The sequence below is a fragment of the Empidonax traillii genome, unplaced genomic scaffold (assembly GCF_003031625.1).
Source record: "Empidonax traillii isolate 1590-97213 ecotype Southwest subspecies unplaced genomic scaffold, ASM303162v1 scaffold4:size3804566, whole genome shotgun sequence".
Lineage (NCBI taxonomy): Eukaryota > Metazoa > Chordata > Aves > Passeriformes > Tyrannidae > Empidonax > Empidonax traillii.
This window is the reverse complement of record NW_020955197.1, coordinates 1,465,492-1,481,548: the sequence shown is the minus strand read 5'-3', so window position 1 is coordinate 1,481,548 and position 16,057 is coordinate 1,465,492. Positions and strand designations below refer to the sequence as shown.

General features: G+C 37.5%; 1 protein-coding gene across 2 annotated transcripts; it reads left to right on the top strand.

Moving 5' to 3' along the window:
- CETN3 (centrin 3) lies at positions 1 to 11,906 on the top strand. Of its 2 annotated transcripts, none has more exons than XM_027877940.1 (5): positions 1 to 224; positions 2,230 to 2,368; positions 4,114 to 4,228; positions 6,825 to 7,016; positions 11,447 to 11,906. In XM_027877940.1, exons 1-5 carry the CDS (start codon positions 211 to 213, stop codon positions 11,488 to 11,490), a joined length of 504 nt encoding a protein of 167 aa, XP_027733741.1. In that variant the 5' UTR covers positions 1 to 210; the 3' UTR covers positions 11,491 to 11,906. The 2 variants fall into 2 exon arrangements, with proteins under 2 accessions (XP_027733741.1, XP_027733731.1); XM_027877930.1 differs by having other exon boundaries at positions 67 to 204; positions 2,233 to 2,368.
- Positions 11,907 to 16,057: the final 4,151 nt, after the last annotated feature.

Below are 16,057 nucleotides of genomic sequence, written 5' to 3'. Positions count from 1 at the left end.
GCACTCCAACCAATAAGAGTGCAGCTGGAGGAGGGACAATACCAGCCTGTGCCCAATCAGACAGCGGTCGGTTGCTGGGGGTGTGGCCTGGCTCGGCCACTGTGTGGCGTCTCCAGGGTAGGAGCGGCGGGGCTGGAGGTGCGTCTGCTGCGGCCCGGCCCGGCCCGGCCCGGCCCGGCGCGGCAGGATGAGCCTGGCCCTGAGGTCGGTATGAGCCGGGCGCTTTCCGCTGCCCCGAAGGAAGCGGGGCGGGGGTTCCTGATGGCCGCGCCGCCCCTCGGGGCCCGCTCGGGCGGTGCTGGCGGAGCGCGGGCGCAGCGGCCGCGGCGGGGCCCAGATGGGTCATCCGCGGCCTCTGGCCTGTCAGTCTGGCCCCCTCGGCGGCGTCGGGCCCGTCAGTGTGCCGGGGAGGGCAGGGCCCGGCGCTGAGAGGTTCGCGCTGTGTTGCCTAATGCGCGTCCAGAAGGCCTGGGAATAGGGGTAACATTGGGCTCCTCGGTATGTTTTGTTTGTAAATTCTGCTTCAGGAGCTGTTGTATGAAGGGGCCTGGCTTATGACTCCCAACACCTGGCAAATGCTAGTCTCCAAGCATAATTAATATGCTTACATGGCAGCTGTTATCCCTAATTTTCAAGTCTAAGGACTTCAGGCTTCGTGTGGTTAAAGTGATTGTGGAAGTGGCACTGAGCTGTTTGTGTTTAGGCACTGCCTTGTCTTTTGATAAATTCGTTTTATGCTGAGCACCAAATGAACACTTAAGCACCCAGCTGTTCTTCCAGACGAGTTCGATGTTAATCTGCTTTCAGATTTATAAATGGATTTCATCATTGCAGCTGACAAAATCTGACCTCTCTGGGTCTGAGCTACTGTCCCAGTTCTAATTGTGTAGCCAGCTCAAGAGTTATTTTAGTCCTTGCAAGAGCTACAGTAATTCAAAGCCTGTGTGAAATCACACTGTCTCAATTGGTCTGTTAAGGGCTTCTTGCTCTTTGAGGATATTGTAGTCCAAGGCAAGTCCAGCTCATGCAGCCTGTGCTTTTCTTGTCTGTACTTGGACTTTTTACAGTTCAGTGATTGTTGGAAGCTAAATCTCAGCCATATGTTTAATTTTAGATTTTGTTTAAAATTAGCAAATCCTTTACAAAGAAGAAGATAAATCATCTTATTAGAGGAGATTTGGAAAGTAAATCTTGAAAAGTTTTCTGTTCACTCATTGGTAATTTTTTTTACGTTTTACACTAGGTGACAAAGCACACATTTGGCCCCTGGTGCAAATAGACGAATGAGTGTAAAAAGCATTTTCCTGAGAGTATAACATAAATAATGCAATGATTATACAATAATTTAGGTTAGGAAGGACTTATGGAAGTCATCTGGTTCAGCTTTCTGATCAGATAGCTCCCACTCAAAATTGAATGAGGATGCTGAGCACCTTTTCCAGTAAGGTTCCAGAAATTTTGAATAATGGAAACTTCTTGGTCTGCTAGTGCAACCATTCCAGCATATAAACACATGGACTGAGAAAATGTTTCCCCATAGGTCCAGCTGCAGTTTCTCCTCTTACATTTTATGTCCTTTTAATGTGCTCCTCGGGAAATCTAGTTTCATTAGACTAGCAGAGAAAACAGGGCTGTCTTTGAGCAAGATTTGCTGATTTGGAGAACTTGTCTCTTTTGTATATACCAAAACAGAGCAAAAAGTCCTTTAGAGCAGTGTGTGTGCTTGATCTAAAGGATTTTAAAAAAGAACCCTATAAATACCATTTATCTAAGAACTGTTACAGGCAGCAAAGCCGATTTGCGGCACCTAATGCCAGATTTAGTAGCCAGACTGCCTGGCCTAGTTCAGCCTTCACTGTTCTGTAAAAAGAACTTTTTTTTTTTTTTTTTTTTTTTTAAGCTACAATGTAAAAACAAAGTGTTTTCAGGAGTTGTGTCATCTCAGCTGCTAATCTAGTTTGTAACTTAAAAAAGCCTTTTTAACTGATATTTTTCTGCCCTCTTGTTGTTGTTGTTACTTATTAACAAAAATGCCTGTGCTGATGAGGTGTCATTCATATTTTACAAAGGAATTATCTGTTTCAAGTGTTACTTTAAACTGAGAGTAGAAGCTGGGAAAAGATTTAATAGCTAAGGTGGTGATCTGTGCCATTATGGTGAGTTTCTTATTGGTGGAAAATCTACAGTAGCATCTTCCCAATAGAAATCTAAATTTCTTTTTTTCATATGTAGGAATGAGCTTTCAGTAGATAAAACTAAAAAGAAGAAAAGAAGAGAACTGACTGAGGAACAGAAGCAAGAAATTAAAGATGCCTTTGAGTTGTTTGATACAGACAAAGATAGGGCGATAAATTATCATGAATTAAAGGTAAAAGCTTTTTTTCATTCAACTCATTTTTTGACAGATAATAAAGCTGTTCCTTTGTGAGTTTTTAAGATGTTGGCTGTATCATTAAAAACCTCCTTCAGGGTGTCTTGCTGAGTTAAAGGAGTGAGTAAAAAAAAGAAAAAAACCCCCAGGAAACATTGCATTTGTGTAGGAACAAGCTTGTCTTTACATACTATATATTTAATTCTGTAATGGCATTGCTGTAGCATTCTGAATAACCCTGGTCTAACTGCTCACCAAGAATTAGCTTGGACAGATGACCAGGAAGCAAAAGCTCTTGAAAAATTGTTCTTTTTTAAAGGCACTGTGTAACCTAAAGCTTGGTGTTGTGAGAATCCACAGGTTTCAGATGCTTAGGTAAAAGATGCAAATCAAATTCGTAAAACTGTTGACTACAAGCCAGAGCTTACCCACTTGTATTTTTCATCAGGAAGCCTATTGTCTGTAGGAATAAGGTGTGCTTTTTACTCTGTGTGTGAAAGGCTCAGTAGTTGCCCTTCCCGGTGAAGGATGCTTCTGTTGATAGCTATTGGCAGATGGAGATTAGGGTGGCAGTCTTCCTGAATGAGTCCTCCTGTCTGGAAATCTATAGAAGTAGTAGATGAAGTTCATTAAGGTTGCTTTAAATTCTTTATGAATTTTTATTCTAGTCATATGGCATCGGGAAAAGAAAGTAACTTTGGAGAGGCCAGTGTTTCTGTCATATATTGAGTGAGATTATTTTTTGAAGGAATGCCTAATCCATTTTACTGGCTCCATATTCTGGCTCTACCCAATAACTTGAAAAAGGAAAAAAGTCTTATTTTTACTTAATTTGCTTTATGGGAGTGTTTTAGATATGGCAATTCCCTTCTCTGTTTCAGAGTTCAAGTTTTTATCTTTGCTGGAAGCTGCTGTGACCAGGGTAGTGCTAGGGACTATTTCTGGGGACTGTTAATATGCTTTTCCTGGTTATGGTGTGCCTTGAACTCCCAGCTGTCATGATTACTTGCAAAATTGTTTGTTAGCTGTCTCCCTGAGTATTGTCACCCTGAAGGTAATAGTGTGGAAAAGCAAAATTACATAAAGAAAAAGAGTATCTTCTCTACAAAATCAGTGGATAGCATAGATTTTTGAAGGACTACTTCCAAAAGCATTGTGGTTTTCCAGTGATGGTTTAGTCTGTGTACATCAGTTTGGAGAAAGTCAAGGTTGTGTGTGCTGAGAATTTGCCATCTCAGTTAAAATGGGAAACTAAATGTGGAGTTCTAACCTAATGCAAAAGCAAAAAATAGGTTGGCTTATGCTGTTCACTGAAAAAGCAGTAAAGTCACTTGTAAGACTACTTGTAAATCCATGAATGTACACACATTTTGTGTGAATAGTGAAGAATAATTTGAAGGCTGATTTTCGGTTTTATCTTTGTAAAGGTCAGGTTTTGAACGGTTTTGTAAGTGAGGAGAATAAATCTACTTGTCCTAAGAAATACTTGGTCCAGTCTGTAAAATCCCTAAAAATACATGTTTTTCACTGTAACTCAATGTTCTACTTCCTAATAGTAGTTCTAGGTGGTTTTAATATCCAAAGCTCTTTTCCTGTTACTTATTTTATTTATTACTGCTTCTAAACCACTGTTATGCTTTTTCTCTGTTGGGCAAGAAGGTAATTACTGAAATTAAAAAGAAAATCTGTTGATTCTGTATTTAATCCTTATCTATGGTTGCAATTCCGTTTTATTCCAAAAGGTGGCAATGAGAGCCTTGGGTTTTGATGTAAAAAAAGCTGATGTCCTGAAAATACTTAAAGACTATGATCGAGAATCAACAGGCAAGATCACCTTTGAAGATTTTAATGAAGTTGGTATGTGTTTGATTGTGTGTCTACCTCTAGAGATATTTAGTGTATAGTAGAGACTACAGTTTTGAAGCAGTACTTCATGTAACTTCTTCAGCTATTTAGTACTATTTAGAAATAGAATTGGGAGATTAAATTTCATATTTTCTTAATATGTTAGGTCAGTAGTAGAGGAAGATAAATCTTTTTTTCTTAATGCTTAATTTGATATGTAGACATGAATGATAGCCACAGTATAACAGTGTAGAGTATACACAGTGCTAATCTTTTTCAAGCTTACACGGAGGAATGAATGCTAGCTTAAAACATAGATGTTCTTGTATTGTCTATGGATCTTTGTAAGATTCTCCTTTCTGCTATGGAAAAGGTATTTAGCATTGACTTTAATGGGAAGGAGTGTATACACAGACAAACTGCAAGCTGAAAACAGACTTCATATATAAAAAAGATTAGAAAAATTGAAACAGGTTTTAAATATTTTACTTCAAGGGTTTTCAGCTGTTGATAAAAACAGAATTTCATGAGTGGATTGTTTCTGCTGGAGTCTGTGCATTGTGTAGTTTAATGTACTTTAATCTGCAGAATTTTTAGACTCTAAGTTTCTTTAAAGTTTTTAAGGGCTTTTTGTTACACACAGTTAATGCTTTTGCATACAATTATGTTTGCCAAAAAGTAAGCTGTGTGGGATTTCTCCATATATGACTTTATATCTCTAGTTCATTGTTTCTGTTATAGTTAATTGTGCTCATTACAATCTATTACCTCCAAGGTATTAGATTTCTATAGGTTTTCTCAAACAGAACACCCAAACCCCCAGTATTTGCTTTTGGCTACAAATAATAATCTACTTAATGTGGCAAAACCAGTTATTGATTGAAATTTGGCAAATTTTTAATGATTTAGCAGGTTAATATTGGACAAAATGTGTTGTTAGTGACAGATAATATTTTTGTAGTTGTATTCTAGGTTAGAAAAAATTTGGTTTGGTTCTTTTCTGACTTGTAAAGCCTATGTGGAAATAAATGTGATCGGTCCTGATTTAATTAAAAAAATTTAAAAGAAAGTGAATGTATTGATTTAATAGTAATACTACTCTTAAAATTACACAATTATGCTGTAATATTATATAAATGAATATACTGTAATTACCATGCAATTAATTGTTTTCAATAATTCCTGATGTTCGGTCCTGTTCATAGTTTCCTCATTCTGCCTTGTCTGTCAATATGGACAGTCATTAAGTACTGCAAGAAGCTGGGAAGATTCTTGTAGAATACACAATAGATGCTTGGAAGGGGATTGAACCTGTCACAAAATTTGAAGATTAGAGTTGCTATGGTGGTGCAATATGACCTTGACACAGAATTAAACATGATATCACTTCTAGCAGAGAGATAGTGGAGTTAGAGAAAATAGGTTATTGAAGTGTTAATTATGAAGAGCTGCTGAATATGGCTGAGCGATACTCGAGCCATCGATTTCTCTTAATTTAATGTTTAACTGAGATATATAAAGATAGAATTACATTTTGTCTTATACAGTTTTGTATTTAAAGACCTAGCATTTATTGTTATTCAGTTGTCTTTTTACCAAAAAAAAAACATTTTTCAAAAGATGTTGTACTTCATGCAGTGTTGTTGTTTTAAAAGAAAATGTTTAAATTTAGGATAAATCTGGGGCATTTATGCAGATATATAAACTTCATTGCTGCAGTGAGCCTATATGAGCCTGAAAAAATTTTTTCCTCTCAAGTTTGCTAAGCCAAAGCAGACGTTCCATCTGCAGTCAGGAGCAGATGGTAAGTGATTCTCTGTGCGCAAGTGGTGTCGATGTGATTTTAATGGCTTGATGAAGTATAAATAGCAAGCCCTGTAATACAAGACTAGCAGGTACAAAGATGTGAAGATACATTATTGTTGGTTGGTCTGAATTAGTTACTAAAAAATATTTAGTCTGGGAAGTTTGTCTTTTGTGTTGCAGAAAATGACAAATGGTTTTAATAAAAGGAGTAGTAAAGACTGAAGAATCTTTTCAGAATACACCTCTTGCAATTTATAGTAGTACCCTTTATGTAACCCCTGTGCTTAGGAGTTTTTTTGTTTTGGGGTCTTTTTTTGTGTTAGTGTGGTTTTGTATTTGAAAGAGAGGTTCCATGTGAATGTTTTCTTTACTTAGTGTTTCAGCGTTCTCTCCAAGTCAAAATTCTATTCTGATGAAAACATAAAATGAAAAAAAATCACACATCTTCATCTATCAGAGCTGATGGGCTTTTTTTCCTGAAAGTTTGGAAGTTTGAAACAGAGGAGGCCTGTGTAAACTTAATTCCTGTTGAAAAATTTGTGGAAAACATGACTGTGTCCAAATTGCTCTGTTACTTTCCGCTGGAAGAATTACACCATAAAGAGCAACTCAGCTTGGAAAAAGAGATAAAAGAGAGGCCGGACAACAGTGAAACAAATACACATGTTGAACTGAAATACATAGAAATGTAAGAACAGGTGAAATCAGAAATGCTTGTTCTTCATATTGTCTCAGCTTGCATAGGTCATTCTGAGTTTACCTTTCAGAATTTTTTAGTCTAACTGAAGTATCCTTCTTGCAGTGACAGATTGGATATTGGACAGAGACCCACAAGAAGAAATACTCAAGGCATTCAAATTGTTTGACGATGATGACTCTGGTAAAATAAGTCTGAGAAACCTGCGCCGAGTTGCTAGAGAATTGGGTGAAAACATGTCTGATGAAGAACTACGGGCTATGATTGAAGAATTTGATAAGGATGGAGATGGAGAAAGTATGTTTTGGCAAATAAACCCCCATATAACCTTGTAATTTTCTGCCCTTTTTAAATGTGGTTTTGTTGTGAATATGTCCTCTTTAATTTTCTTCTAGATAATGTTCAGCTCAAACTTAATTTAGCTTACAAATAGTGGAGACAGTTGTTTTTGACAGCTGCTACTCTTAGAAACACATCTTGGAGTCTAAGAATTGAATTGATTCACCATGAACTCCTACTCAACCAACGTCTATTAAATGATGAGATGAACGTGTAGTTGAAGGTCGAAGTATTTGACCTGGTACATGGGAGATTCTGTGTACCTACATTACATTTTTATTTCTTTATAAATCATGGAAGGATTAAAGTGCTAAGAGAAAGTCAGTCTTTTGATCACTTATTCAATATTTCTTAAGTGGCAATGTGTCATTACTGTGATTTCAGTGTGTTAGTTGGACATGGAGCAGTAAGCTAATAAATCATGCTGGAAGTACCCTGGGTCTGTGCAGGATCAGCTTGGATTAGTCTTTAATGTATTTCTGAGCATGGGAGTGCTGGAAAGCATAGTGTGAAAAATGGCTCTAGAATTGACAAGATGCGGACAGAGTGGGTTGCAGAAGGAAATCATTAGTTGGATAAAGAATGAATTAACAAATTCAGTTTGATAGTATGCCTATTAAATAATTTTAAACATTGAAACTTTGGGGTTTTTTTCGTCAACTTCAAAATATCCTTATTTTTACACCAGAAACCTTAATATCTGGATTTTGAAGACCACTCACTTCAGACCGTGCACCTAAAGACTGTATCAGTCTTTCAACACTGTTCTTTCAGGATGGTAGTTCACGTCTGAGATTTCACTAGCAGTTCATCAGCTTTTCCAGGGACAGTAGTATTTATACTTTTGAGCTCTGGGACTCAAAACTCTCACTCTTAGTGAAAAAAAATTGTCAGCCCTGTGATAGATAGTCCTCTGCTCTGTGCTGTTTGACATAGGTGTTATTTTTTGGAAGTTGTAGCCATAGAGGTGAATGAAAGTAGAACTCATCTGCAAGCAGGTTTTGTCATGTGTTGCTCTCCTGGAGCTGCCAAATAAGATGTCAGAATCATGGATCAGTGTTTTTTTGTTACATGGCTATTTGGGCACTAGAAGTTGAACACACACCATTAGCTCCTTTCAGGAAGGTTATTGAGTCATAATTATTTTGTCAGTGCTACGTTTTTTTTAAATCAAATTGATCAGTTAAGAGTGGGTGGCTCAGTTTCCTCTTACTCAGTCATCCATTCATTCTCTTTGTTAGAGCAATCAAGCACAAGATCGAATATGGAAGATTGACAGCACAATGTTTGTATATAGTACTGTTTATCCGTAAGGTTCTGTGTGTTTTTTGTTCTTGGAAGAAAACTGAGGCTGTTTTTAGCTTCTTAAGATTCATTCTGAAAAGGTAAATAATCCTGTGAATCACCATTCTATTTATCTTCAAGCATGTGGGTCATGTAGGAAAATCTTGCTATTGTCTAATTCTCCTTCTTTCCTGCCCTCAAAAAAAAAAAAATCTGAAACGGTTAGTTTGGTAGCATTTTTAATTGATACTTCAAATATAGGAATAATACCATTTTTGATTTAACATCTTTATTACATTTTAGAGATTGTTTTGCTCACAGTAAAATGTGAGCTCTTTTGTGATGCTCAGGTTACAGAAACCTTCATATTCTCAGCAAAACCACTGAGCTGTACTGGTGTGCTGTATGTAGATTTCTGTGAAAGAAAATATTTTTTACATATTCTTGTCTGCCTAAAAACTTAAACAGTCTTACTTTTGTATTCCTGGATTTAGGAATGCCTTATGTTTTGGAGCATAACTAATTTTAGAAATTCATGCTGTGAGTTCATGCAGTTTTTGTCATCTTGTGTGGATGCATTTGTAGGAAATACAATGCAATCTTGGGTCTCAGCTTTTGGCACAGAATTAGGGAAAAAACCCACCACTGAAAAAAACCTCACTTTTAACTCTCAAGATTGTAAGTCAATGTTTTCTTCATATTAGCTGTGATATTACTTTATTCTTTTTGTCATGGAGTTGAGGGAAATGAGATGCCATGAAAGACTGCGGTTGCTTCTGCTCTTGTTGTGCTTAACCTGTGAACAGGTCCTAAGTCTGAAGAGGATTAACTGGGTTTGCTACTGTCACGTGAAAGGTGGGAGTTTAGATTTTTGCCTGTTGGTATCCCTTGGAACGTCCAGACCCTGATGTCCAACAGTCTTGTCAATGATTTGTAAGGAAACTCTTCAATAACAGATTCACAAGATCAGAGAGTACCTCGACCTCCCTTGTTAGGGGCAACTCAGCAGAGCCAAGACCCCTCAACAGGTCCTGCCAAGGTGTTTTACGCTGCTGGCAACTGCAAGGACTCACTTTTAACACTTTTCAGAATAACATTTTTATAAATACAAATTGTGACAGATTAATGAAGTTTGAAGGTTGTCAGTGTCTACTGCAAAACTATGTTTTAAAGCAATCTACTGATACATATATTAAGCAAGCACAGGCTCTGATACAAAGCAGTCTAACTAATATGCCCTGGGGGAAGCACAAACAAAAGCTCTAGTCCTAAGAGCAGCATTTAACGCACATAGAGTATATTTCTCACCCAAGGCATCCCTTTTGGGGAGGAGAAGGTGGACTCAGCTTGTGTACTGATCTCATCAGTTTTGGTGGAGATCTTCTCCCACTTTCCCCCATCCACAATTTACTTTTACACTGTTTTCTTTATGTTTGGGTGGAAGTTGACTGGTTTTAGTGATAAGTACCTTTTATTTCTGATTGGTGTACTTAATGGGAGAGGGGTGGTGAGTGTGGCTTGGCACATGAGGAGGAGGTTCAACATGGTTGTTGGCTTCAGCAGCAGAACATCTTGATTCCCCCTTCTTACATAGGTACTGTGCGTTCTCCATATTGCAGTATTTCTCCCATTCTGCTGGGATTAGAATGGAGGGGGGCCACCTAGTCTCCCCTTGGTTGCACACTTGTGTTACTGGAAATTGTAACTGCACTTCTTTTTGCAGTTTGTCTAAATGTTACAGAATTTGTTTGTCACTATGATACTTGTTTAACAATGATGTTGTAAACCACAGAGTATTTTGGAGAGGATGTTTGATTTTGTGCTCTTAGTGTGTTGTTACTGTGATAAAGCTGTGAAAAGGCTTTTTAAAGTCATACAGTCAAGACAGTATTTTTGTCTCTTACAACATGGTGTAGCTATGGAATAGCTGATGGACAGGTATTTCAGAGCATAGAATCCTAAGCTAGACTAAATCTGTTTGTTTCATATTTTTTTACATGCATCACACAAAGGTATATTTAGTTGTTTGGGTTTTATTTTTTTTTTTAATTTTTTTTTTAGTTCTTCAACATAGTGGAATTTGTTTAGTTTTCTTCTAGCTGTAGATGTAGCTCTTTCTTTGCATTGCTTTGTTTAGGAATAGCTTGTGCATATTGGCTGGGATGGATAATTGTCAGGGAAGAATTCTTTGTATGTGTCTTATCTTTTCTGTACCACTGACTTATTCTGATCATTCCCCACTACAGTGATTAGTTGCAGAGTGAACAGGTTCATTCTTTTACAATGTCTCTGTTTTAGCATATGAGTAAGGTCAGTAGCTCAGGTATAAGTGCAGCAAAATAATTAATGGCTGCTAATTAGTTTATTATTATGACTTAATTTCTTCAAGTGCATTTGTGTAAAATTTCTGTTAATTATAAATGAGGAATGAGGAAAGTTCAGATGGGGAAAGGCTCATCAAAAGTCCATTTTAATTCTAGCTAATTTATGGAATAATTAGTAAACTATGTTAAAATTCATTTTATGTTTGGCAAGTGTTACAGATTTAGGAGGGAGAGGAGTAGCGTTTGGTCTGTGGGGGTGGTTTGGATATAAATGTTTGAATCATGACTTTAAGAATAAAACTGAATTAATCATAACTGTAGCTGAAATATTTCTTAAGAAGCACTTTCTAAATAAAATTTATGTACCATTTTTAACATTTTTGTAAAACTTAAAATAATAGTATGTTTTTGTATAGCTGCCTTATTTGCATATGTTTCTCAGGCGTTTTTTTTCTATCGTATTTTATTTTTAGAATATTTTTACTTTCATAATTAGAAATAATACTTTGTTATATGTGAACTAGATTCTGGCAAAATATTCCACATAACTAAGCTTGTATTCTGACTTCGTTTTACATGAAAAAAAAGTGCAAACCCCCTGTTATTGTAGAAGCAAAAAATCCAAACCCTGATAGTAATGGATCAAATGCAGCAAATACTCACAGAGAAACCTTTAAGTAAAATTATAATATGGATATGAATTTTCTTTTATGGTTCATGCTTGTTTGCTGTTTGTCTAATGATTTTCCTTTTTCTTTCTTTTTTTAATTTTTTTTACAGTCAATCAAGAAGAATTTATTGCTATTATGACTGGAGATATTTAGCATTAGAAGAAAAGGAATGAGCTCAGCAGAAAAGGGACTCAAGAGAGTTGTTGGCAGCTTCCATTACAATGTTTTGTACTTGCATTCATTTCTGTAGCTGGAGTGATGCAGAAACTTACTTTTCTTACAGGACCAAAATAAAGACGGGTTACATGCACTGATAGTTCAGTACTTTGTATCATTAAATATTATCATTAGAATAATTGATATTTTAAAATAAGTAAGTAATGCTGCATTTCAGAATGAGTAATTGTTTGTAAAATAGCCTTGTCTCAGATTTCTAAATTGTAAGAACCTTCATGTTATAAGAACCTTCTCAGGTTCTTGACTTTGTGTTAGCATTAGCTGTGGCCTTAGTTTTGATAAATAAGGTTTGAAAAACTTCCATTTTAATAAAATGTTCTTTACTATTACTACTTGAAAGTCTTTATTTTTGTAGTTTTATCTGAGCTGAACTGTAAGGGACAATTCTTCAGAGAAAAGGTTTGTTTCTTTTTTCATTTATAAGCTTTTACTTCTACTCTTTTACATGAATGATAGCATTAAATGAGCAAGCATTTGCATCCTCAAATATGCCATTTATTAACTGTTACCCCTGTGTGATAACAAATGGTGGACAACTATTCATGATGATAAACTGTATCCAAAACATGCTTAAATCACCCAGATGTCAGCCAACAACTCTCTCTTCAGTATCCATAGCTCTGCTAGTTGTGTAGACAGTGACAAGAGCAAACTTCATGCAAGCCATGTGGAATGCTTTAGAATCCAATAGCAAAAATACCACACATAAAACATAAAACTTATTAAAAACCTGCAACAACGCACCTGACTTTGAACCAGTGTTTTGCAATCTTAAAAGCTTTGTTTGGGAGGTGGATGTTTAAGGGAAAAGATTCAGTTTTTGGGACTGAGCCTATGAACAAGTATTTTGGGACTGAGCTCTAAACAAGTATTTTCTAAGATCAGTGTGAGAATTGTCCAGTTCGGTAGCTTCTGGCTTTGCTCTTAACTACTTATGTAAATGATTTCAGGGACACTTATTTTCTGCAGACAACCGAAGTGGCATGGAATTGGTAAGGTCTGATAGTAGTCATCAAAAGCTTTTTTTCCCCAAGAATTCTACTTTTACTCGAAATGTGCCAAGTTTTCTAACACTCAGCTGTGGCTTCTGTGGGGACGTGACCATAAATCATCTCTATAGATGGCTGGTAATTATTTCTTGATAGTTCAGCACTTATTTTTTGTAACAATTCCAGTAAGATGTACTTTGTGTCTTCTGGACTGGGGCCTTCTTTCTAGTTTTTGTACTTGAAAAACCTTACTTTATTCTTGCAGATATGGCAGCACTTGTTAGGGGACAGGTAACAATAGTGCAAACTCCATAAATACAGGCCAGTCACCTGGGAAGAGGTCTTGTAAGTTGCTCAGGCTGTGGGAGTAGAGGCAGAAGAAATGGAAAACAAATAGAACAGTGGTCTCAGTGTTTGGCTTTACTTTTTATCTGCATTTCATTGTTCTGGAGATTTTTGCATTCCAAAATCATGCTTGTTTTGTGCTGCTCACTGGTGATCTTCCAATTTTGTGTGCTGGAGTTGTTGCAAGTCCTGTCATCTTCTCTTGGTACTCGCCACCTGAGAATAACTGCAATAGATCTGAGTCCAGAGCTTGATAAGACCTGAGCTCTGAACTTAAAACTGTCTGTTTGCCCCCAGCATTGACACTGCATTTAACTCTGTGTGTGTTGTGGAGCTCACACCTATCCTGGTGCTTTTTCACGGTTCGCTTGGTGTATCATAGGATACAAATTCCCAGTTTTTTCTTTTCATACTTTGATATTGTAGAGAAAGAGAGTAATTTGGAGGCAATTTTATAATCCTCTCTGTTGTAGAATAATGTCAAGGTTCAGCATTCAACATTACATATTTAAAAGCTGTGCTGTTGAATGTGCACCTTATTTCTAGATTTGCAAAGGTGGGTTAGTGTTAAAAGAACCTCTTCACCTTTGCTATGGAAGACAGTGATTGTCTGGTAGAAGTCTAAAAACAGGGGAATATCATAATCCCATATGTCAAAATCCCATAAAACAGCTAAGGGAATGTGATAATCCACTGCATTGAAATGCATGGGAGCCTCCCTTTAAGACCTTACAGTAACAACAGTTAATAGCTGTGCCAAAAAATCTATCAATACCCTTATTAATCCCATGCAACTTCCAGAAAATTGAGGACTTGCAAATGAAGAAAAATACCATGTCAGAATGTAGTATGCACCAAATATTACTCTGTCTTATTTTAGAACAGTCTCTTATGTACTAGGTTTGTCGCATGAAATGTATTTGGTTTGTGTTTATTCATGACAATGTTTCTGTGGCAGAGTCAGAAATGTTAAGGTTTCGTGTGCCTCATCCTGTGGAGGCTCTGCTGGAGTTGAGAAGCACCTCTGCAGTGCTCTGGTAAGGTGTTCAGCTTTACCACATGCTGCAGAGCCATGCTTAGCCAGGCCCTGGAAGCTTGGCAAAGAGGAAAAGAAAACCATGACAGCTTGGCTGGCAAAAGAGTGGAGGCCAAAAAGGCAGTTTGTGAAGGGAGGGATGAGCACAGAGGCACTGGGAAGAGATGCAGCTGGCCCTGAACTTGGAGCAGAAGGACGGGGCCTCTGTGCTGAGCCACAGATCTGTATGAGAGGAATGACAGCCCAAAGGGGAGGGCATCTAGGTCCACATTGGTCTCTCCATCTCTATGTTCCCTTCAGGTTCATAGCAGAGCTCGTGGATACATCTTCATTTCTTGCACAGTGGCTGTGGCTCAGAAGACACTTCACTCGAGACTGGCATTGTGGGAGGGTATGTGTGGTGGTTTTAAGCCATGAAGCAAAGTGTGGAGAAATTCTTCAGCTTTTAAATCCCTGTCCTCAGAATGTTTTGCACGCTGTGTGGAGTTCTGGAACACTGCAGATGAGTAAACTTTGTCAGCAGAGGTTTTTTTATTATGAATTACACAACAGATGATAAGTGCAGTTGTACTAAATCCATTTGCCGCATAGTGTGCTTGTAGTTGCTCGTAACCGCTCACAGAGCTGGATATTTTTGTGGACTCACATCCGATGGATGTGCTGCTCTTGTGAGCAATCCTTTAATTGTTCTGGTCAGAGAGTCATATCTACAACCTTCTGAAAAGAGGTTGTAGCCAGGTGGGCATTGGTTTCTTCTCCCAGACAACCAGCAGTAGGACCAGGGGGCACGGTCTTAAGCTGTGCCATGGGAGGTTTAGGTTGGATATTAGGAAGAAATTTTTTACAGAGAGAGTAATCAGACATTGGAATGAGTTGCCCATGGAGGTGATGGATTCACCATCCCTGGAGGTTTTTAAGATGAGACTGGATGTGGCACTGAGTGTCATGGTCTAGTAACTGCAGTGGTATTGGATCAAGGGTTGGACTTGATGATCTCGAAGGTCTTTTCCAATCCAGTTGATTCTATGATTATTAAGTGGGAAATGGCTGTAACTGCAGCTTGCCTTGATGCCTCTGAAGCAAGAGCTGCACTTTGCTCTAACTTTTCCAATAGGTCAATAGTTTGTAGAAGATAGCATCTTGGAAGACTTTTTCAGAACTGTTTTCTTTGGTTGCCACTGAAGTAAGTCTGTAGGACTGCTGAGAATGTTTTCATTCCTGAGTAACAAAAGAGAAATGATTCTGCAGAGGGAAAAACTGGTCAATGTTTTCAGTGCTTCCGTCTTCCCTAAGGTACACCAGGAGAAAAATCTAGACAAATGCATCCAGACAATCCTACTAAGATGTCACACACATTAGCAGAAATTCAGTAGAAACATCATATACTTCTAAGAGAATCTGCAAGTATCTTATGATAGCACAAATGGTACATCTACTGTAAAACTGTTGCTAAGCAAACTGAACACATTGGCAATTACTACCAGTCAGAAGTGATAGCTCTCAGAATATATAATAAGTGGGAAATTTCCATATGTAGGTCTTTTTGAAATGACATATGAGTGTTTAGGCAGTGGAGGTTGTATTTTCCACTTTTTAGCCCTTACTGCTTTGAAAACTAATTCACTTACAAAAGAGTATTTAAAGGAATTTCTAAGGAATAAATTAATTTAAAGGAGTAATTCCTTTAAAGTATTCCTCTTAAAGGAATAAAGAATGGGCTTAGCAGGAAAGGGCTACTTTACTAAAAGAGATCCATTTAGACCTAGATAGTTAGACAACACTTCATAAATAAGATTACTTAGCATGTTTTGCAGAAATGCATGTTTGTATAATATATAAACTTTTTTTAATTACAGAGTGTAATTAATATCAATGCAATAATTTAATTATAATTTCATGAAATGAACTTCTGAAAGGGTCTTGCTTGTTTGTTTGTTTTCCTGAAGTCACCTTGCAGTTTGACTGATGATAAACCCTGCTTTGTTGGTGTGAAAAGGATTTGCGTTAGCGGAAGCTTGCAGTAATTTACACCAAGTTTTGTAACCTCTTCCTTCTTCAAGGGCTTTCCCAGGTGTTGGCAGGAGCCCTTTCCAGTCCTCTACTGGATTCAGAG

Excerpts from the sequence above, each read along its gene's own strand:
- CETN3 (XM_027877940.1), top strand. Across the intron at positions 2,369-4,113 it reads TAAATTATCATGAATTAAAG|GTGGCAATGAGAGCCTTGGG; the intron begins GTAAAAGCTTTT and ends TTATTCCAAAAG. Across the intron at positions 7,017-11,446 it reads TAAGGATGGAGATGGAGAAA|TCAATCAAGAAGAATTTATT; the intron begins GTATGTTTTGGC and ends TTTTTTTTACAG.